The sequence below is a fragment of the Jaculus jaculus genome, chromosome 2 (assembly GCF_020740685.1).
Source record: "Jaculus jaculus isolate mJacJac1 chromosome 2, mJacJac1.mat.Y.cur, whole genome shotgun sequence".
NCBI lineage: Eukaryota > Metazoa > Chordata > Mammalia > Rodentia > Dipodidae > Jaculus > Jaculus jaculus.
The window spans coordinates 23543791-23568155 of record NC_059103.1 but is presented as its reverse complement, the minus strand read 5'-3'; the positions used below and the strand labels follow the sequence as shown (position 1 = coordinate 23568155).

The 24365-nt window shown below is 44.3% G+C and overlaps 1 protein-coding gene across 2 annotated transcripts in view; it reads left to right on the top strand.

The window, feature by feature from the left end:
- Nucleotides 1-1378: 1378 nt before the first annotated feature.
- Nucleotides 1379-24365, top strand: part of Myom1 (myomesin 1) — a 167507-nt gene continuing 144520 nt past the window's right edge. For both annotated transcript variants that reach the window (XM_004662649.2, XM_004662648.2), the window contains exons 1-2: nt 1379-1510; nt 6977-7317. In XM_004662649.2, the coding sequence (XP_004662706.2) occupies nt 7007-7317 (311 nt within the window). In that variant the 5' untranslated portion in view covers nt 1379-1510; nt 6977-7006. The remainder of the gene's footprint in view (nt 1511-6976; nt 7318-24365) is intronic.

The following is a 24365-nucleotide window of genomic DNA, read 5'->3' as shown; positions in this document are numbered from 1 at the left end:
CCACCTCTCCCAGTTTTGTGCCACATTTTGCATCTGGCTTAAATGGGTGGCTTGGAGTTGAACCCAGGCTGGCAGGCTTTGGGAGCAATCCACTTTAATCATTGAGCCATCTTCCTAGCCCCTGAACAATGAACTTTCATGTTGGTCACGGAGATTTTATTATGCGGCAGTGTTTAATCTCCACAGAAATCCTCTCATTTGGATATTGTGGCGGTTGGAATCTGCAATGCTCTCCACAGACTTATGTTTGAATAGTTGGTCCCCAGTTGGTGGTGCTGTTTGGGAAGTTTGTGGAGCCTTGCTGGTGGAGGTCTACCACTGGTGAGGGAGGGGCTAGCCTTGAGTTGTTACTGTCCAGCCCTGCTTGATGCCCTTTAACGCTTGCTGTTTCCTCCCTGCTGATGTGAAGCTGTGATGCCCAGCTGTCTGCTCCTGCCATGCTTTCCCTGCCACTTGTCCTTGAAGCTGTCAGCTGAAACACACCCTTTCCTTCCACAAGCTGCTTCTGTTCGAGTGTTTTCTCCTGGTAATGAGAAAGTGACTGATATAGACGCTATTATTCCATTTTACAGAGAAAGAAACTGAAGCTGAGGGAGGAGAATAGGATTGCTTGAGAGTATATGGCCATGAAGCGTTATGCATGGATTGGAATTGACCTGGTTTGACTCCTCAGAGCAGGCTCTAACCACCAGATTGTAATCACCTTCTTAGTCACACCATCCAGAAAAACAAACAAACAAAAAAATTAGTTGATTAAATCGACTCTGATGAGTTTAGTAAGGATAAAATATTGAGTTCCCTCGCTTGAGGCGCTCATGAACAAACATGGAGTCAAATATTCAGACCTGAAGTTGTGACTCACATTGTAAATTTTTCTGAAATAAAACAGCAAGTGTTCATTATGTGACCCAAAGCCACCACCCACACATAGCATCTTATCTTGCTTCTAGTTAGACTCAAGCTCTTTCTTTCTCTTAGCTTCCTTTAAACGTACTGAACATGTGTTCCAACAGCACACCCAGAACCGTATCTTGCCATTAAAATTCCATGAAGTCCATTTTGAGAATCAGATTACTACCCCTATTTTTAGCTCTCAACACAAACCACTGTTTCCATTACAACTTTCAAATATAAAATGATGTTTAACATAGCCCGTAGAACTCAATCAAAACTCCTCCGTTGGTTTAGTGGGGCCAGACTCCTTGAGTGACACCCATGTAATCACACAGCTGAGCAGCTACCTGCCTGAGCTCTCTTCCCTGGGCTTTGGGACTACCCTCGCCATGGGCTGCTATATTTATCCACCTCCTTGGCCATAAAAGGCTGGCTGTGGAGCCCTGACATTCTGCTGCCTGACCACATGCATTATTTTTGAGCTGGCCCTCACAGCCCTGCCTTTAGCTCTGCCTCTTCACTTTTGCTTGCATTCACCCTCGGTGGGGTTCACTCTCTCTTCCCACTCCTCTGGTGCTTTGGAACATTGCCCCAGCCACCCCTTTCTTGAAAGCTGGTAAGTGTGACATTGAGGGAGAAAAGGCACTTGATCGTTTATGGGCCTTGCAGCCCTGGAGAGAGGTGGGGGGGGGAGGCTTTCTCAGAGGTGTCTGAACAGCAGGGCAATTGCAAAGGTTCTGGAAAGGAGAGCCGAGCAGCAGGGTGCCTGTTGGGCTGGCAAGGCTGTTTTTGCCAGCTCACTGTTTTAAGTTAATCTGCTATTTCTGGAACTAAACGATCATACTTGCCTCAGATTCGACTGCAAGCAGCCTTTCCAAGTTAGAGTTCAGTAGTTTGGATGAAATCTGGAACTATGAGAGACAGGAAGCCCTGTGTTTTCTCTCCCTCTGGGTGCCTGCCTGCAATTCTCCCTGAGTACAAATTAAGCTAAAAGGATGCAAACTCGCTCTGAGGTCAGGCTTGGGATTCAGTGACTTTGTGCTGACTGCGCAGCATGGATGCGTGCAGGAGGGCACCACGGTCTTCCCGACTTGAAACCGGCGCAGCCATATCTCAGCGGCAGCAGAGATCCCCGCAGCCCAGTCTTGAAGTCAGCACCTCCATAAACTTTTGGCCTCTGCTGCCATTGTAAAAGGGTCACATCAAGATTACAGCTGTGGAGTCTGTGTTTCTCCCTAAATTCACAAATTATTTTCAGAAGGAGAATGTGAGGTCTGAAGGGAACAGAAGACAACAAAACTGTATTTCCTTGCAACAAATGCTAGCTGTTGTGAGCTGGAGAAGCCTCCACTTGTGCAGAGAAGGTAGTCTCTACCTTTGTTCCAGAGGTCAGCCAACTCCGGTGACTGAAAGTCAACCTTCGTTGACTGCCAGTGCACAAACTCCGAGTATTAAATATTATGGGGGAAAGGAATGAAGAGTATGAAATAGAATTGGGGCAAGATACTTAAAAGATTTGTTTCCTTTGTGAAACTTGTCACATGTCGAGTCTGGTGGGCGATGATTTTAATTGGTAATATAATACAGGGAAAGGTCTTTTATTATTGATTTGAAATTCATTCAGATGCCGTTTGCCATGTGACAGTGTGGCATATGCATCATTATAGAGATTTAGCTAATATTTTGCAATGGCCTAGTGCAATCTTACGTTCTTGTGTTCTAACCCCTTTGTATTATATAAAGATCATCTAAACATAAGCATGATTATTCTGTGTATTTCATAACAGAAAATAGCCATCTATTTAAGGGTTGAAGCAGAGTCACTCCCTGGGGCCTATTTTTTTTTCCCCTAGGAAATGCCATGTAGACTGATATCTTTTCAGGGGACCTAAGATAAATATTTCTGGAGTGAAGTTTGCTGGATTTTCTTCTTTAGGACAGAATACACACTGACATATTAAAATAGTTTAAATAAAAATTACTTTAAATTTTGACAAAAGTGGCAATTTTAGAAGGATTCACTCTTCCCTTATGATTTTTAAGAAGAACAAAGCTTGAAAAAGCTTTACCTGAAAACTAATTTTTCTTATAGGTATTTTAATTTTTTATTTTATTTATTTATTTGCAAGGAGAGAGGGGTGGGGAGAGAGATAAAGAGAGAATGGGAGGAGGGGCTAGAGAAATGCCTTAGGTGGTTAAGGCATTTGCCTGAGAAGCCAAAGCATGTAAGCCAGATGCACAAGGGACATATACATCTGGAGTTGGTTTGCAGTGGCTAGAGGCCCTGGCATGCCCATTCTCTTTCTCTCTCTCTTTCTCTCTCTCTCTGCTTGCAAATAAATAAATTAAATTAAAAATAAAAAGAGAGAGCGAGCGAATGGGTGTGTCAGGGCCTCTAGCCACTGCAAATGAACTCCTGACGTATGTACCACTTTGTGCATCTGGCTTTATGTAGGTACTGGGGAACTGAACCCAGGTTATTAGGCATTGCAGGCAAGCACCCTAACCATTGAGCAGTCATTCAGTCCCGCATACAGGGAGTTGGAGAGATGGCTTAGCAGACAAGGCACTTGCCTTCAAAGCCTAAGGGCCCAGGTTTGATTCCCCAGAATCCACGTAAGGCAGATGTACATGGTGGCTCATGCATCTGGAGTTCATTTGCAGTGGCTGGTGGCCCTGGTGTACCCATTCCCTCTCTCTTTCTTTTTCTCTCTCATAAATAAATAAAATTAAATTAAAAAAGAGAAATTTTCAATCATGGTATATTGTATATATGTATGGAGGTTGTCAATGAAAAGTTAAAAAATAACATTTCGGAATATGCAAAAAAGCCTTTTTTTTTTTTTTTTTTTGGTGCTGAGGACTGAACCCCAGGCCTTATGATTACTAAGCCACAAAAGCAGTTTTTTAAAACCCCATGTTGTCTCATGTGGCTGATGGGCCCAAGTCAGTGAACAGATTATTCATGAAAGGAAATGCACCGTGAAGTCCTTCATGCCAGGCAACCTTACCTCCATCAGTAGAACTGTTCCCTCCAGTTCCCACTGCCCACTGCTGCACGGAGGATGGATTTCTTCTCCTTTATGTAGGAAGACAAAAAACTCCTATATTCTTCACAGCGCCAATGCTCTTTTGTCTGGCTTGAAACTATCTACCCTTTCAAAGTGTTTATGATGTGAGAGAGCTTGTATATAAAAGTATCAGATTCCAAGGCTCAGTTCTAGGACGTTTCCTTTAACAAGCCTCCTCATCTGTTTTCCTGGTTTTCAATATCTACTGTATGCTACTGACTCCAAAGAATAGATCCAGCCTACATCACGCGCATCCAGCTTCTCCACTTAACACCTCAGCTTGGGTGGGCTGGGGGACATTACCTTAAATGAAGAACATCTCAGACAAATTGCCTTTGTTTCCACCCCAGGCTGGTGGTTTTTAAAAATATTTTTATTTATTTGCAAGCACAGAAAGAGAAAGAGAGAGAGAGAGTGAGAGAGAGAGAATGAGTGTACCAGGGCCTCCAGCAAAATTCCAGATGCATGTGCCACCTTGTGCATTTGGCTTTATGTGGGTACTGGGGAATCAAACCCGGGTTGTCAGGCTTTGCAAGCAAGCACCTTAATCACCGAGCCATCTCTCCAGCACCAGTCTGCTGTTTTCTTATCCTCTGTATCTCAGATAATAACAACTTGAGTCACCCAGTTGCCAGGCAAAACCCTTGGCATCTTTTCTCTTTCCTTCACACCTTAACTCAGAACTGTCACTGAATGCTGTTGGTCTCTCTTTCTCTGGAGAGTCGCCTCTGGCTCACATGTTCCCTGCTGCCGCCTCATTGTTAGCTTGGACTTGGGACGTGGCCATTATCTTTGGGTGCTAGGGCCATGATAATGGCCTGTCATGGACTGGGTGACTTACCCAACAGAAACTTCCTTACCATTCTGGGGGCCTGAAACTCAAGATTAAGGTATTATCAGAGCTCACCCCTCCATCCCCTGCCTGAGCTTTCTTCTTGGTTTGTAGACACACTTCTTCTGGGGTCCCTACATGCGCTTCCCTCTGTCATATGTATGTACAGATAATGTCCTAATTTCCTTCTCTTCTAGGACACCACTCCTGTTGGGTTAGGGTCTACCCTAATGAACTCATTTTAGCTAAAATTTACTCCCTAACAATCACATCTCCAAATACAGTCTCAGGCTGGAGAGATGGCTCAGTGGTTAAGGCACTTGACTGCTAAACCTAATGACTCAGGTTCGATTCCCCAGAACCCATGCAAAAGCCAGATGCATAAAGTGGTGCATGTATTGGAGCTCGTTTGCAGTGGCTAGTGGCCCTGGCATGCCCATTCATTCTCTCTCTCTCTCTCTCTCCTTGCAAATAAATAAAAAATATTAAAAAAAAAAAAACAAATACAGTCCCATTCTGAGATATTGAAGGTAGTTTGCCTTGTGAATCTGGGTAAAGGGGCATATTTCAGCCCATTTAAGCCTTTTAATTTTTCTTCTGGTTCTCCTTCAATTATCTATTCTTCAGACATGAACAAGGAATGCTTAGCACAGAGCTTTCTAGAATAAGACTCAAATACTTAGTGTCTCCTATAGGACCCTGCCCAGTCTGCCCTCTCTCTCTTACATGCCCCTCACCATTCTGACTTCATCCTTACTCCCCCAACACCCGCACCCCTTCCGGCCTGTTGGTTCTGCCTGAAGCACAACAGGTGGGCCTCTTCTCAGTGCTTTTGCACTGGTATTCCACTTGAGCACACTTCTCCCAGACCGTCAAATGCTCACATGTCCTTTTGCAGGTGATGCCCTGATAAGGCTGTTCAAAATTATACCTGTCTTCCCTATTTTATTTTTCATCGTGGGCACTTAGCCATGTTCTAATATATTATTCCTAACTATTAATTTTCACCATTGTCTATCTCCTACAGAAGATATGGTTCTAAATTAGGTAACTAGAGCAAGATTTTGTACATTTTTTTGTTCACTTCTGTATTTCTTTGTTTTTAACTTTTTATTGACAACCTCCATAATACACCTGAGGGACCATGGTCACAATCCCCTCCTATCGCCCCCTTTTGTCTCCCCTCTCCTAGCCCCCCCACTGGGTCCCTTCCTCTTTCCAACTGGCCTCTCTTCTATTATTATGTCATCACTGCCCCTCTGACTATGCAGGTTTTGTGTGAGGACATGAATAGCAAGGCCACTTTGTGTCGGGAAGACAGGATTGTAAAGCCCGCCTCCCCATTCTTTGACTCTGCCACCTCTTCCCCAGTGCTTCCTGAGCCTTGGAGGGTTCGGTAGAGATGTTCCAGTGCTTAAACACTCTACTGTCACATCTTCCCAGCACTTTGATGAGTTTGCCACCTCCGTATTTCTTGTGCTGGAATAGTTCCAGGCTCAGAGTAGGCGTTCACTAATTATTTTATTTTCCCTTTGCATACAGGTTGTGTATACGGGTATGCATACATGCGCCTCTGCACGTGGAGGCCAGAGGTTGATGTTGGGGTGTCTTCCCCAGTGACTCTTTTTATACCCTGGCCGGGTTTCTCACTGAGCCTGGAGCTCACAGACTGGGCTAGGCCAGCTAGACGACTTGCCCCAGATATTCCCAGTCTGTGCCTCCTAAGCACTGGTTTTGCAGGGAACCCCTACACCCTCCTGGCATTAATGTAGATGCCGGGGGTTCAAACTCTGGTCCTCATGCTTGTGTGGCGAGCACTTTAGCCACTAAGCCATCTCCCCAGCGTCTCATTCATTACTTCCTAGACTTTCCTTCATTGCCTATCCTCCCAAAGAAGCCTGCATCCGAAGGAAATGTCAGAAAACTAGAAATAGACACCGTAGAGGGCTTGAGGGAAAAGCACAGGAAACTGTCTCACCCGCTTACAGAAAAAGAGAAAACAGGACAGGAGGGTGACTCATGTGGGCTACCAACAAGGGAGCTTAGTGACCAGTTGAGCAGAACCTCACATCCTTTCCCGGCGGCACTTTGGGAAAACAGCAGCAGGAACCTTTTCACGTGGGCTGGGAGGAGTTCTTTTGTGGAGTTTACTCACCCAAGGATTGCTTTCTTCTCGCAGATTGCCGCCACCTTCCCTCCAGGGCACACCATGTCTCTGCCATTTTATCAGAAGCCCCTCCAGCACTATGACCTCAGCTACCGCAACAGGGACCTGCGCTCCACCATGAGCCAGTACCAGCAGGAGAAGAAGCGCTCAGCCATCTACACGCACGGCTCCGCGGCCTACAGCAGCCGCTCGTCGGCAGCGCACCGCCAGGAGTCGGAGGCCCTCAGCCAGGCGGCCCTCTCCTCTTTTCAGCAGCAGCAGCAGGCCTACAGTCTCGGAATGTCACAGTACTCCCTCGGGTCTGAAGTCACCCGCAAGGCAGCCTCGGCCTACGATTATGGCTTCTCCCATGGGTATGTCAGGAGCTGCCTTCCAACCTCGGCCAGAGGCTCTGAATAATTCTCCCCAGTCACGTTTTCTCTCTTAAATCTTTGTTTTAAAATATTTTATTTTTATTTATTTATTTGAGAGAGGGAAAGAAGGAGAGAGAGAATGAGCACACCAGGACTTCCAGCCACTGCAAACGAGCTCCAGATGCATGCGCCCCCTTGTGCATCTGGCAGACTGGGTCCTGGGGAACTGAACAAGAGGTCCTTTGACTTTGCAGGCAAGCGCCTTAACAGCTAAGCCATCTCTCCAGCCCTCCTCTCTTAAATCTTTAAACCAGGTGTGGAGAGAGGCTATGTTTTAGGAGGCCTTGAGTGTTGGGTCTAGTCCTTATGGCCCCTGGCAAGTCTTGCTCTAAGTCATTAGCTCTAGTGATATTTCTAGAAGCAGGGAGGGTTTTGCCACACAGTTACTTTAGCAGCCACAGAGCCAGAAAAGATTTCAACACTCACAGCAGGTTTCCTGGCGCTCATAGTGTTTCTTCTTGGACGAAAAGCCAACGGAGAATTTAAAATTCACAGGTCACAGGAAACGTAACTACTGCAGAGATGCACCTGGTTTTGCTATATCTGGAAGCCAATGCTCAAACTCCTCGGCTAGTATTTAAGCAGCAAACATTTTCTTAGGTTGGGACATTTTATTAAGAAACATGGCCGGCTCTCATTTAGCCTAAGGATAATAGGAGCAAACCTGCTGTGGCAATTATGTTCCTGTTGCTGAGACAAAACACCAGACCCAAAACAGTGTATAGGAGAGAACAAGGTTGTTGTTGCTGTTTCTGGCTTACAGTCGTGAGGGCAAGTTTCATCATGGAAGGAAAAGCGTAGCAGAGCAGAGGTTTGGCATCACATCTTGTCACGTCAGCTGGGAGGTAGCGCCAAGAGTGAGTGCTGAATCCCCAGTACGGCTAGATTTATACCCCTCGAGGTCCACCCACAGTGACACACCTCCTCCAGCAAGGCTCCACCTCCCAAAGGCTCCATCCGCTGGGGAGTGAGTGTGAGTCTTCATTACTGACACACATGCAGCTATGGGGGACACTTTACCCCCAAAGCCTCAGACCCACATGGCAACAAAATTAAGAGTCATTGACCCAATGCAATGACAGGATCTACATTCCAAACAAGAAGGAATTATTTTAGGATTCTAGGAAGAGGCAATCTGCCAAGCAAACACGGGAGCTCATTTCTTGGAAATCGCGAAGTTAAGGTAAATGTAGAGTACTGTATCCAGAAACCCTTTACTGTCTGGGGTGGGAGTTGAGGCTGTTTTTCTGGCTCAGCAAATGATTGAACTTCGCCAGGCAAGAATGAGATGTCATGTTCCTACTGTTGTAGTTTGAAGCAGCAAACTCACTGATTAATCTTGATAGCGCTGAAGGGGTTCAGAGTGGCAACTGCCCAGTAGCAGCCTCCTTGGGAGAAGTGTTGGATTCCTGTTGATTCTGCAAGCAGCTTACCTGTGTCTGCTGGACCAGCCTGCTGAGTGTTGGGCACATGTGTGCTTTCTCAGTCCAAGGCAATTTTTATTGATTGATTGGTTGATTGAGAGAGGCAGAGAGAGAGAGAAAATATTGATAAAGTGAATAAAGTGTTTCAGGGAACTATAAAACACATGTAAGAAATGAAAATTTTAAATTAACGGTCTATTTATAAGATCTTCAAAATACATATAATTCTGGGCTGTGTGGCCCCTGGGCCACCTGATGCTTCTAATCACCACAAAGCATTTGGCATGAGTGGCTTTTTTTTTTTCGAGGTAGGGTCTCACTCTAGCCCAGGCTGACCTGGAATTCACTCTGTCATCTCAGGGTGGCCTTGAACTCACAGCGACCCTCTTACCTCTGCCTCCTGAGTGCTGGGATTAAAGGCGTGCACCACCATGCCCGGCGTTTTTTCTTTTCTTTCTTTTTTTTTTCTTTTTTTTTCAAGGTAGGGTCTTGTTGTACCCCAGGCTGACCTGGAATTCACTATGTAGTCTTAGGGTGGCCTTGAACTCATGGCAATCATCCTACCTCTGTTTCCCAAGTGCTGGAATTAAAGATGTGCACCACCATGCCCAGCTTTTCTTTTCTTTTTATGAGAGAGTGTGAGAGAGAGAGAATTGGCACGCCAGGGCCTTAGCCACTGCAGTCAGACTCCGGATGCCTGCGCCCTCTTGGGCACATGTGCAGCCTTGTGCTGTGCCACCTCGTATGTCTGGCTTCTGTGGGAGCTGGACTATCAAACATGGGTCCTTAGCTTCTCAGGCAAGTGCCTTAACTGCTAAGCCATCTCTCCAGCCCAGCACTTTTTGTTGTTATAAACACAGTCTAAATTTTGATCTTCCAAAATTGAAGTCCACAAAATATATGGTAAGACAAGTGGAACATGTTTCTCTCTGGGCACACAAAAAGTTACTGAGGAAGAGTGATTTGTATGACCAGAAATGGAGAAGCAGAAGTCCTGGTTGGGTTTGAACAGCATCTGATCTCCAGCTCTCATTTTGCCAGTGACAATGACCTCTTGGGAGCCTCTGCTAGGTTCAGTAGCAGAGCCAGAGATGGCAGGGGTTACCTGGAATGTAACATGGCAACGCTCTGAAATTCCATTTGAAGTGGAACAGGATCGTCATGCAATCTTACTTTCCCAGGTCATTTTATCAGGAGCTCATGTTGGCTGCAAGTATGGAAATGTTGCTGAGGTGAATTCATTTCTTTTAGCACTTGCTTCAAATGAATTGGAAAGTTGGGAGGAATTAACACCATGTGTGTATGATAGCATCATTTTGTTGTTCTGAGAAATGTTCCATAGACATATTCAAAAACCTCATTTAGGAAAGCAGCTGTCTGTAGTAAGGAAGATTATATTTTAATTTTCTAAATTTGTGTGTGTGTGTGCATGCACACACCAGGGTCTCTTGCCATTGCAAACAAACACCAGTTGCTTGAACCACGTTTTTGATTACATGGATGGCTTAGGAACTGAACCCTGCCTGGCAGATGTTGCAAGCAAGTATCTTTAATAGCTGAGCCATCTCCCCAGCCCAGAACTTTTTCTTTTTATGAGTTGCTCTGTCTCATGCATTTGTTACAGCAGCAGGAAGTTAACACAGTGTGGCTGGCAGCCAAGATAAGAACAATTATCAATCTCAAGGAGACGTTGAAGTGTTTCCTCGGGTAGTTTATAATAATAAAGCTGGTGAGTAAAAATAGTAAATATTATGGTGATGCATTTTAAACACCTTTTGTTTTTTAAAAATATTTATTGGCAAAGGAAGAGAGAGGGAGAGAGAGGATGAATGGGCACAATAAGGGCCTCCTGCCACTGCAAACAAACTCCAGGCACATGCAAACTCACTTTGTGTATCTAGCTTTACATGAACACTAGCGAACTGAACCTAGGCTATCAGGCTTTGCAAACAAGTGCCTTTGATGCTGAGCCATCTCCCCAGCCTCAGGACTCTATTTTAAAGGTCCATTTCCCTGGACCGTCAGTGCTGGTTCTACAGAAGATGGTATTTTCTTTGTCATGCAGTTGCTAGCATAACTTCCTGGGTTACTTACTTATTTCATTTCCCTAACATTGAAGAACTGGTATGATTTTATGAATTCACATTTTTATTTTCTATAGGCTCATTGCTTTTATATTAACATTTTTAAACTTGTTTATTTATTTGCAAGGAGAGAGAGAGAGAGAATGAGAGAATGGGCATGGCAGGGCCTCAAGCCACTGCAAGCAAACCCCAGATGCATATGCCCCTTTGTGCATCTGGGTTTATATGGGTACTGGGGAATAGAGCCCAGGTAATTAGGCTTTGTAGGCAAATGTCTTAACCACTGAACCATCTCTCCAGCCCAACCATTTTAATTTTTAAATGTGTCATTCAACCATATATGCAGCATTCATGTTTATTCATAACCTGGTATATTACCTTAAACGGTAATTGAACTGGCTTTGGTGGAGGGACTGCCTGAGATAGGGCCTTGCCCTGTAGTCTAGGTTGGCCAAAGTTGTGGTCCTATTTCACTCCCCAAGCACTGGGACTATAGGCACATACTACAAAAATCACCTGCCTCTTGAGGATATTGTATTCCCAAAACACTTGAGGGATTTCCTGGTTTTCCCTTCTTGGGACCTCTCCCAGCTGGGAATGGAAATTCCTCTTAGCGGGGGAGATTTTCTGCTTTTCCTTTGTCTTATTTTTACTCCCTCTTAAAATAAATATTTCATAATAAGAAATAAGTGATCTGTATAGTTTTTGGAAGACTTAGTCATATCAGCTACAAAGAGTGTTAGATAATACAATTTGTATAGAAAGTAGAAGTTGTTAGCAGTGAGGGAACAGAGACACAGATTTATGTTTTCACCTTTCCAGCCTGAGGAGTTCCCATAGACTTTTAGGGACCTAAACCCAGAGAAACCCAAGATTCATGGCTTTGACACTGAAAAGAATTTTGGGACTAGCTGCTATGAAGCAGAGTTTAAGATTTTTTTTTTTTTGCTTAAATTTTATTTATTTTTTTGAGAGCGACAGACACAGAGAGAAAGACAGATAGAGGGAGAGAGAGAGAATGGGCACGCCAGGGCTTACAGCCTCTGCAAACGAACTCCAGACGCGTGCGCCCCCTTGTGCATCTGGCTAACGTGGGACCTGGGGAACTGAGCCTCGAACCAGGGTCCTTAGGCTTCACAGGCAAGCGCTTAACCGCTAAGCCATCTCTCCAGCCCAGTTGAAGATTGTATTAAAGATTTTAAGAAAGATGGGGCTGGAGGATGGCTTAGCAGTTAATGTGCTTGCCTGCAAAGCCAAAGGATGAAGGTTCAATTCCCCAGGACCCACGTAAGCCACAAAGTGGTGCACACATCTGGAGTTCGGTTGCAGTGCTGAAGGTCCTGGCACATCCATTCTCTCTCTCTCTTTCCCTCCCCTCCTCTCTCTTTTATTTCTTTTTCTGTTCCTTTCTCTCTGTCTCTCAAATAAATAAAATAAAATATTTTTTGTTAAAAAAGAAAGGCATTTAAGAAGACTGTGAAAGCACACCCCAGAGCACGGATTCAGGCTTACCTTCCAAGATCAGGTTGTGCACGTTCAGGGTGGTGTGGCCTTAGATGGAGTTGGGCTTTTCTAAGAGAGAGTCACACATATCTAAGTGGGGTACAGGTATCTCAAGGGAGAGTCATAGTTAAGTGTCTTAGCATTAGCCACAGATGCCATGATAGTGACTCTCAAGTTACATTTCGAAAGTTGCTAAGGAAACTTTTTTCCTCTGTGGTGAGATTAGGAGGCTCTAGAGATGCTGTGGATGCACAATCTGATAAGGAGCCCAGTGTTGCACAAGGGATCTAGGGTATGTCCTTTCATTGCAGATGGGGTTGCTGGCAAGAGTCTTAGAAAACTGTAGGTTTACAGCTCAGAAGGGAAGAAGGCCTTAAACAGTTGTTAACTGTGCTGGATTCCACCCCCGCCCCACCTTTGGTTTTTCGAAGAAGGGTCTCACACTAACCCAGGCTGACCTAGAACTCACTCTATAGTCCCAGGCTGGCCTCAAACTCATGGAAATCCTTCTACCTCTGCATCCCAAGTGCTGGGATTAAAGGCATGCACCACCATGCCTGGGTATGCTGGATTCTTTTCTTTTTATATTTTCTTTTTATTTATTTATCTGAGAGAGAGAGAAAGAAAATGGGCACACCAGGGCCTCTAGCCACTGCAAACGAACTCCAGACGCATCACCAAGTTGTGCATCTGGCTTACATGGGTACTGGAGGGTCAAGCCTGAGTCCTTAGGCTTCATAGGCAAGTGCCTTAACAACTAAGCCATCTCTCCAGCCCTGGAATTTTTTTAAAAAAATATTTTATTTATCCAAGAGAGAAGGAGGAAAAGAGAGTAAGTGTAGACAAACCAGGTCCTTCCCACTGCAATGCTGTGTTACTTTGTCCATCTGGCTTTACATGGATACTAGGGAATTGAACCCTGATGGTTAGGCCTTGCAATTAAGTGCCTTTGACAACTGAGCCATTTTCCAGGCTCCTGGATCTTTTTAAATTTTAATTTTTAGTTAGTATACACAGATTTAGTTATCATTCACTCTAGAATAGTCAAATACCATTTGTTTTAGTTGATTCTCATCCCCTCTCTCCTCCCCAAATTCCCTCTCCTCACACATTTCTCCTCCCTTCAGATATTCTCTTTCCTTCTGTTTATATGTCACACACTTTTTTTTTTTTTTTTTTTGATGTCAGGTCTCTGTCTAGCCCAGGCTGATCTGGAATTCACTCTGTATTCTCAGGCTGGCTTTGAACTCACAGCAATCCTCCTACCTCTTGCCTCCCAATGTTGTGTCTAAAGGCGTGTGCCATCATACGCAGCCATATGTGGTTTTTCACTCATGCTAGAATTCTTGCTTCATTGCTGTCAAGAGGCTTCAACTAGACTCTGGGGCAAGGGGCTCCTCAAACTTCTCATGTCCCCATAATTTTCCCTTTCTGTCTTTACTCAGAACTGTAATTATTTCTCACCTTGTTCCTATACTGTATGGAGGGCAAGCATGTCATGGCTTGCTAATGTTTGAACAACTCAAGCTTCTTGGTAGAAACCCGTTGAGCTAGAAAACAGCAGGTGTGGGGAGAGAAAAGGCCAGGGCCCTCTTTTTTCCCTTCATACCATGTAATGTAAACAACAAAGAAGGCTACCCTAATCCTGGAGGCATTTTAGTATTTCTTTTTTTAGACCTAGGACCAACAGGTGCAGATGACATTCCTGGAGCACTGGCGGCTCTTCATAACTCCTTTAGGTTGTATCTAAGCTTATTCAAATGGAAAACAATTTTCTTTCCTTGATAAATGGACATCTCTTTGGATTATGAACGGTGTGGTTGGGAAAGGCCCCTTGGGCTGGAAATGTAGCTCTGTGGAGTGTGTGTAGGTGCCCGGCTTGGTCTATTTTTAATTTTCTGGTTTGTAGTTCAGTAGCCAGTGTTAAAGTGAAAAGTCTGGAGATTTATATGTGTTCAAGGCTTGGCTGACCTTGGTGAGTCTTAGAGACAAAGGCTTGTTTGGAATCTGTGGCTGTAGTACAGACTGGTTACTAGATGTGTTATAAAAAAAATTGAGGGCTGGAGAGATGGCTTAGCGGTTAAGCGCTTGCCTGTGAAGCCTAAGGACCCAGGTTCGAGGCTCGGTTCCCCAGGTCCCACGTTAGCCAGATGCACAAGGGGGCGCACGCGTCTGGAGTTCGTTTGCAGAGGCTGGAAGCCCTGGCGCGCCCATTCTCTCTCTCCCTCTATCTGTCTTTCTCTCTGTGTCTGTCGCTCTCAAATAAATAAATAAATAAAATTATTAAAAAAAAAAAATTGAGGGGCTCTCTCTAGATGTCCTGTGTAAAGCAATGCCCTAGAATAAAGTACAAAACATCTCAGATGATATGATTATTCTTTTATAAACCAGTATTAGCCCCAACATGAGTGTATGGCACTAAATGAGACGTTTCAATCACACCCTTTAAGGTTCAGAGACCATTACGGGAGAGGCGGAAATATATGAGGAGGAGTGCTTTAAATTCTCACTCTGGCCCAGGCTGACCTGGAATTCACTCTGTAGTCTCAGGGTGGCCTCGAACTCACAGCGATCCACCTGTCTCTGCCTCCCGAGTGCTGGGATTAAAGGTGTGCGCCACCGCGCCTGGCCTCAAATTCTTTTTAAAAATATTTTTCATTTGTTTGCAAGGAGAAAGAGAGAGAGAATGAAAGGGAATGGATGGGCAAGGGCCTCTTGCTATTGCAAACGAACTTCAGATGCATGCACCACTTTGTGCATCTGGCTTTAGGGACTTCAATTTGGGCTATCAGGCTTTTCTAGCAAGCACCTCTAACTGCTGAGCCATCTCTCCAGCCCTTAAAAATGTTTTTATTTAATTTAATTTGTTTATTTCTGGGGGAGCAAGGAGAAAAACAAACACAGAGAGACTGTGGGCATGCTAGGGCCTCTTGCATGCTTCACTTTGTGCATCTGGCTTTATGTGGGGCTGGGAAATTGAGCCTAGGCCAGCAGGCTTTGCAAGCAAGCACCTTTACCTGCTGAGCCATCTCCTCATGAGTAACTCCTTTAAGCATTATTTTATCTATTTGTGTGTATGTATGTGTGTGTGTGTGTGTGTGTGTGTGTGAGTGAGTGTGGGCATATGTGAGCCATGACACACACATGGAGGTAAGAGGAAAACTTTCAAGTGGGTCATTACCTGGCCGCCTCATGTAAGGCCGGGTTCCTGGCTCAGGATGCTCTCTCATTCTGCTGTTCTTTGCTGTACTTTCCACATGGCTCTGGGATGTTCTCCTGTTTCCACCTCCCATCTCACCATGAGCGTCAGCGGGCCTACCATGGCTCCGGCCTGTCTAGGGGGCTCTTGGAGTTGAACTTAAGTACTCTAGCTTGGGAGGTGAGTACATTAACCATTGAGCCATCATTAAAACTAGAGAACAGGGCTGGAGAGATGGCTTAGCAGTTAAAGCACTTGCCTGCAAAGCCTAAGGACCCACATTTGACTCCCCGGATCCCACATATGCCAGACATACAAGGTGACACATGCACAAGGTCACATATGCGCAAAAGGTGGCACGCACATCCGGAGCTCAATCACAGTGACTAGAGGCCCTGGAGCATCAATTCTCTCTCTCTTTCTCTCTCTCTCTCTCTCTTTCATAAAAGAAAAAAAATAAAGGCCAGACTTTTGGGCTTGTCTCAAAAAATTAAAAAAAAAATAGCTAGACAATAACACAGCAGAGTCTTTGGAGGCTGGAAGGATTTACCCTCTATGGTAGACATTTGATTCTCTTATTCTTAATAGGTTAAAATTCAGACCAGGACTGGAAAGATGGCTCAGCTTTTAAGACCCTTGTCTGAAAAGCCTAATGACCTGGGTTCAATTCCCCAGTACTCACATAAAGCCATATGCACAGAGTGGCACATGTGTCTGGAGTTCATTTGCAGTGGTTGGAGACCCTGGTGTACCCATTCTCTCTCTTTCTCTGCTTAAAAATAAAAATATTTTTTAAAAAAAATTCAGCCCAGGAGAGATGGCTTAGCAGTTAAATGCTTGCCTGTGAAGTCTAAGGATCCCAGTTCAAGGCTCCATTCCCCAGGACCCACATAAGCCAGATGCACAAGGTGGCACATGCATCTGGAGTTAATTTGCAGTGGCTGGAAGCCATGGTGCTTCCATTCTCTCTTTCTCTCTGCCTCTCTCTCTTTCTCTCCCTACCTCTCTCTCCGTTGCTCTCAAGTAAATAAATAAAAATAAACAAAAATTAAAAAAATTCAGCACAGATAATGCACCTTTCTATACCACTGATTTCTTACTGGGAAATTATCATCCTCATTTAATAAATTAAAAAAAATAGGAGGCCCAAGAGCTGACTTTTGTCCATTACCTTAAGAATTGACAGAGGAACCTCCATCCTACCTAAGTCCCCATCTGGCCACAGGTTCCTAAAGCCAGTTATAGTCAGCAACTCTCTTAATCACATTGCCACCACTTTTTTGTTTTGTTTTGTTTTTTTTGAGGTAGGATCTCACTCTAGCTCAGGCTGACCTGGAATTCACGATGTAGTCTCAGGGTGGCCTTGAACTCATGGAAATCCTCCTACCTCTGCCTCCCAAGTGCTGGGATTAAAGGTGTGTGCCACCACGCCTGGCTTACCACCACTTTTTTTTCTTGACTCAACATAATAGTTTTGCATCACACTTTATTTACTAAGTTAACGTAGAATGATATCAGAGGAGAGGGATGAGTACAACTTCCAAGGAAAAAAATGAAAGGGGTATTCACGAATGCCAAGCCTGGGCCCTTATAGACTCTGTCCTACCATTGGGAATCAGTCATTGAGATTGATAAGGGACTCCAAACAGCACCTGCTCAAGGATGAGAAAGCCGAGGCTTGAGTGACTGTCCCAGGTCATCCTGCTTTAAAAATGTGCATTCCCCCAATAGTAATGCCACAGTGCCCAGTGCCCATTAATGTTGCCCAAATAATAACCTCTTTTAAGAAATATTTTATTTATTTATTAGAGAGAGAGAGAGAGAGAGAGAGAGAAAGAGCAGAAAGAATGGGCACTCCAGGGCCTCTCACCACTGCAAACGAACTCCAGACACAGGTGCCACCTTGTGTGTCTGGCTTTATGTGGGTACTGAGGAATTGAACCTGGGTCTTTTGGCTTTGCTGGCAAGCGCCTTAACTGCTGAGCCATCTGTCCAGCCCAACAATAACCTCTTTTGAAATCACTAGAGTGTGTCAAGGAGACACGTGGTTATTGTTTTCTATGTGGGGGCTCATCATGCTTGTACTGAGAGCGCTCTTCTCCACGGAGCCGCCCCTCAGCCTCCCAGAACATACTCACTTTGAAGCCAGTTCTAATTCAGCCAGGTGACACCAATGCTAAAACTAGAGATGTTCTAAAGACCACAGGGACGGAAAGGGGCCTAAAAGTATGTTTCATCTCCCACCCGAATCAGTTACCAAAGCAACCCGCTGCCTTGTGCACATTTGTTGCCAGAGCGCAGCTGTTGTCACCAGTTCGCAGTGACTTTCCGCGTATCCGTTTCTAGGTGTTGTAATGGCTGTGGATGGTCTTCGGGGTCGAATAGGTCAACGCTTATGTGCAATTAGACCTCTGAGTTAGACAAGTTAATTAACCTCTCAGCTTCTTCATCTGTAAAAATTGAGGAAGGTGTCCCTTGTGAGATCTGAAGGAGGTCATGATACAAGATGTTTAGGGCAGTAGCTAGCTTCTGGTGAGCACACAGTCTGGTTAAAGTATTATTATTCATTCATTCAGTTAATGTTTACTGAGTGCCTCTCAGGTGCTAACCTCTGCTGTAGGTGCTGGAGATGATTGACTAAACATGCATCATGTTATACTGAATTGAATTATATATCATACTAAAGGCAATACATGTTTATGAAAGCTATAGAAATAGAGTAAGGTAAGAGACTTGAAGTATGTGAGGTGGGCTGCTTAAAGTTTTAAATTGGATAATCCATTGAGAAGCTGATCTAAGCAAAGAAAGAAGTGGCCAAGGAGGCTAAAGAGATGGCCTTCCAGTTAAAGGCACTTGCTTGCAAAGCCTGCCAGACCATGTTCGATTCTCCAGTACCCATGTAAAGCCAGATGCACAAAGTGGCACATGTGTCTGAAGTTTGTTTGCAGCAGCAAGAGACCACGATGAGCCCATGTTCTCTTGGTCTGATTGCCTCTAAGAAAGAGAGGGAGAGAGAGAGAGAGAGAGAGAGAGAGAGGGAGAGAAGGGGGAGGGAGGGAGGGAGAGAAGGAAGGAAAGAGGGAAGGAAGAAAGAAAGAAGTGGCAGAGGGAGTTGGCCATGAAGTTATCTAGGGGAAAGCATTCCTGGTGACAGGAACAAGCCTTATAGTGAAGAATAGCTTTGAAGCCATTGTGGGGGGATGGAGGAGTGATAGAAAGAATAGGTGGAAGCCTAATTAATTAATCCCAGCACTCGGGAGGCAGAGGCAGGAGGATCACCGTGAGTTCGAGGCCACCCTGAGATTACATAGTGAATTCCAGGACAGGCTGGGCTGGAGTGAGACCCTACCTCGAAAAACCAAAAATAAAAATAAAATAAAGAAAGAATAGGTGGAGATGTACAGCAGGAAGATAATGCCTGAGCTGGGCCCGTCATGGAAGACTTTGCGGGCCCTTGTGGGGAATGTTTCTTCTGCCAAAGGGAGGAGACTCATGATAGAGCTTTGAATAGGAGGGTGTCTTGAATTCAGCTGCTAAATTGTAACACTGAATAGACAGACAGTCAAGGCAAAAGCAGAAATAAGTCAACAAGTTAGAAGGCCAATGTTGTGGCCCAGCCAAGAACCTCAGTAAGAGAGTGGATATGGGGAATAGTAGTCAAATTTGTAGATCTATTGATCAATGTTGAATTCTCTTTAAAAATATTTATTTATTTATTTGAGAGAGAGGTCAACCCTTAATCCAAGAGAGAAGCCTTCACATTATATCAAATATGTTCTTACTGCTATAAACACATGACTTGTCTGTGGAAAGGAAATAGGGGTTTTACTCCTGGTGATACCAATTACATATAACTGGCAGTTTTTAAGTCTATAGCACTATGGAATGTTGAATTCGGCACCAAAAGTTAATCTAACCCAAGTGTCCCTCCTCCCCAAAATACGGAACCTGAGATCCAGCAAGAGGCGGTTCATTTTATGTTTCCTGTGTTTTATTATACATTGAAAACATGTGTCAAATTCTTCTGCAAGTTAACAGAAGATTAATTCATACAAAATACCTCCAGAATGCCACTCATCTCCTCCGGGCAGGCAAATCATGCTAGGGGAAGGAAGCCATGTCTTTTCACAGAAAGGGTTAGAATGAGCCAGCCAAAGGTAGGGAAAGGGCACAATGATTAACTTGCTGTAGCCAGGGGTGGAATGTCAGCTCTGTTCATCAGACTACAGGGTGTAACTGAACTTCCCCATAGAGATTTCTGAACTCTGGAAGCCCAAGGGAAGTATTGCAACAAGCTTAACCTTTTCCTCAGCAGTCTGTCTTCATGAAATGAGAAAGCAGAAATACCTCAAATAAGGAAGGTAATTTTCATGCCTCATCTAGTCAATTATGGTACCCACCTACAAAATGGCTTAATGTGTGTCTGGGGTGCAGACAGATTAAATAAGTTATCACGTACATTAATAAGGCTAACTTTTATAAAGCCAGGAGAATTCAACCCACAGAGAGAAAGGACTCCATTAGGCATCTTCTGATACTATTATTCAGAGTCTTATATAACCTAATGTCTGAGAAATATGGAATAAATCCTTCAATTTCTCTTTTAAAGTGGGCCAAAATAAAGTCTGCTTAATTTAAGTGTCATAATAGTCATAACAGATAAAAACCAAATAGTGTGTGGGCTGGAGAGATATGGCTTAGCGGTTAAGCGCTTGCCTGTGAAGCCTAAGGACCCCGGTTCGAGGCTTGGTTCCCCAGGTCCCACGTTAGCCAGATGCACAAGGGGGCACACATGTCTGGAGTTCGTTTGCAGAGGCTGGAAACCCTGGTGCGCCCATTCTCTCTCTCTCCCTCTATCTGTCTTTCTCTCTGTGTCTGTCGCTCTCAAATAAATAAATAAAAAATAAAAAAAAATAGTGTGTATGGACAAGACTTCTAAGAGATTAACACTCCCAGTGCTTTATCCATCTGCTTTTTCTTTCTTTCTTTTTTGTTTTTGTTTCTTCAAGGTAGGGTCTCACTCTAGCCCAGACTGACCTGGAATTCACTGTGTAGTCTCAGGGTGGCCTCGAGCTCATGGCAATCCTCCTACCTCTGCCTCCCGAGCGCTGGGATTAAAGGCGTGCGCCACCATGCCTGGCTCTATTTCTTATATCATCCTCTGGCTTTATTTGGATTTTGCCAGCATCTGCGTGCTCATCGCTGGAACGTGATGACCTACGTAGGTAGCTGACCACCACCCACAAGGTCAGCATAGCGAGCTACATCAGAAAGAGCCCTGCTTTTATGCACGTTTATACCCACAATTCCTCTGCCCCTCTCTCCCTCCCCGCTGGCAACTACTAGTTTGTTGGTCATTACTAGAACTTTCTCACCTTCAGAAGCCATGTAGCTGAGAATGTAGCTCAGTGGTAGAGCCTTGCCTAGCAGATGCGAAATCTCAGGCTCAGTTCCCAGTCCCAGCAGGGGGCTGGGGAATGGGGTGGGATGTCTACCAAAAAAGGGGGCATCTATAAATGAACACCATACAGAATCTAATACCTAGAATTTCTTTCTTTTCCATTTGGCAATCATCTTTTGAGGTCTATTCATCAAAGGTGCTTTAATTAGTCTGGACTTCTTCTTATGGGCATTTCTATTGTTTTATATGTTACGTATCCACAGTCTATTCTCTCTCTTTTCTTATTTTATTTTTGGCAACTTCATGCATGTATATATTGCATTTTAATCACATTCAGTCCCCATTAGTACCCTCTCATCTCTCTTCCACTCCTTCTAAACCCCTTCTTCTTCCCCACCAATCCCCTTCCTATTTTCATGTCTTTTTTTTTCTTCAGTTTTTAAGATAAGGTCTTGTTCTAACCCAGGCTGACCTGGAATTCACTATGTACTCTCAGGGTAGCCTCGAACTCATAGCAGTCCTCCTACCTCTGCCTCCCAGGTGCTGGGTTAAAGATGTGCACCACCATGCCCTGCTTATTTTTATATCTTTTATTATGTGTGTGTGTGTGTGTGTGTGTGTGTGTGTGTGAGAGAGAGAGAGAGAGAGAGAGAGAGAGAGAGAGAGAGAGAGAGACTCAGCAAGTTAAATTAAGGCTGTTTCCATGAGCATAGGTGTGTGGGGGGAGGTATTCACTGACTATAAGCAGCTTATCTTCGGTTATACTACTAAAGGACATGATTTCTGCTCCCCCAAGCAGCCTTTACAGCCAACTGCTGCTCTGGAAGGAGTGGGGTATGAGCCCCTCCTCTGTTCATGATAGGATGTTAGGCTTAGTTTTGTGCAGGAAACTACAGTTGCTGAGAGGTCAGGGGTGAAATGGCTGCCTTGTGTCAGGGAGGAGTCATCAAGAAGGGCACCCGAGGGCTGGGGAGTTGGCTTAGCGGTTAAGTGCTTGCCTGTGAAGCCTAAGGACCCTGGTTCGAGGCTCGATTCCCCAGGACCCACATTAGCCAGATGCACAAGGGGCGCACGCGTCTGGAGTTCGTTTGCAGAGGCTGGAAGCCCTGGCGTGCCCATTCTCTCTCTTTCTCTCTGCTTCTTTCTCTCTCTCTGTCGCTCTCAAATAAATAAAAATAATAATAAAGGCATGTGCCACCAGGCCTGGCCAAATTTATTAAAAAAAAAAAAAGAAGGGCACCCGAAGTTCTTGGCTTTGCACGCACACACACAGTGCGTTCATCTAAACATGTGCATATACCACCCAGGATACACCATACCCCTCACAACACACACATAGTCAAAAACAAATTTTCTAGGAATGAGCTGGGCATGGTGGCCCACGCCTTTAATCCCAGCACTCGGGAGGCAGAGGTAGGAGGATCGCCGTGAGTTCGAGGCCACCCTGAGACTACATAGTGAATTCCAGGTCAGCCTGGGTTACAGTGAGACTCTACCTCAAAAAGCAAAAAAAAAAAAAAAAAAAAAATCTAGGAACAGAGAGATGGCTGAGCAGTTAAAAGCACTTTCCATGGAGCTATGAAGGCCTGAATGGGCCTGAGTTTGGTTCCCTGGCACCCACATAAAGAGCTGGGCATGGCCGTTCACTTCTGTCACCCTAGTCATGTGAGGAGCAGAGACTTCAGAATCACTGGGGCTCATGAAAACAGCAGCTCTGGGTTCAGAGAGAGAGAGAGACCCTGTCTCAAGGAGACACAGATGAGTGATGGCGGGGAACACTTGGCATTCTCCGGCCTCCACACAGACATGCTCATCTACACACATGTGCATACACCCCCCAACACACCACACGCAACACATGCGCAAAAGGTTCTTATTGACCAACATGCTATTTGAAATATGTTGTTAATTTCTTGATATTTGAAATTTTTCTAACCATTTTTCCATGGTAGATTCTCATTTCATTCTTTCCTTTTTTGTTTTGAGGCAAGCCCAACAGACTAGCCTTTTATTTATTTATTTATTTATTTATTTATTTATTTATTTATTTTAAATGTGAGAGAGCAAGAGTGAGAGGGAGAGTGACAGAGGGGAGAGAGAGAGAAGATTGGTATGTCAAGGCCTCCAGCCATTGTAATCGCACTCCAGACATGTGTGTCACCTAGTGAGCATGGGTGACATTGCACTTGGGTCACTTTGTGCATACTGCTGATGGGGGACCTGGAGAGTTGAACCCAAGTCCTTAGGCTTCACAGGCAAGCGCCTTAACTGCTAAGCCATCTCTCCAGCCCTCATTCTTCCCTTTTTAGGGAAACATACATCCATGGCTTCAATCCTTTTAAATTGATGACTTCCTGTTCCTTGGATTTTGATTTAATGAAAGTAGTAATTTGATTAAATTGTATTTACTACTTTTGTTATTTTTCCAGTATTTCTCAAATCTTTTATTTCATTCATTTTATTTTATTTTATTTTTACTTGCAAGCAGAGACAGAGAGAGAAAGAGAGGAGACAGACATAGAGAGAATGGGTGCACCAGGGCCTCTAGCCACTGCAGACAAGCTCCAGATGCATGTGCCCCCTTGTGCATCTGGCTTACATGGGTCGTGGGGAATCGAGCTTGGGTCCTTTGGCTTTGCAGGCAAACACCTTAACTGTTAAGCCATCTCTCCCGCCCTTTTGCCTTATTCTTTTTCCTTCATTGCCTTGTTTTGGGGAAATACTTTAGTGTACCATTTTAATTCCTTCATTGACATATTCTTTATTTTCTTACTGAATGCCTTAAAATAATATAAATAATAATGTTAACTCTAACTATCTACTCTAAATTCATGCTAACAATACCAATAAGATAAAGAAATTCTGCTCTAAAGTTGTTCCACTTCCTCCCCCTTCTTTCCCTGTTATCACACATTATAAGCGTGTTTGTTATAACCCAACCATGCAGTAATGTGGTATATTATGCAGTTTAAATCTTTAATTTATTTTTACTTACTTATTTATTTATTTTTGAGAGCAGGACAGAGGGAAACAGATAGTCAGATAGATAGATAGATAGATAGATAGATAGATAGATAGATAGATAGATAGAGAGAGAGAGAATGGGCACGCCAGAGCCTTCAGCCACTGCAAACAAACTCCAGATGCATGCACCACCTTGTGCATCTGGCTTATGTGGGTCCTGGGGAACTGAACCTATGACCTTTGGCTTTTCAGCCAAGTGCCTTAACCCTCTTATAACAACTATGTCTTATAACAGTCTATGTCTTATGACAACTTCAGAATAAGAGAAACACATATGGTCATCCAATTGTTTTCTTTCAGACTTTCAGTTTTTAACTATTTATTTATTTATTTAAGATGAGAGAGAGAGAGAG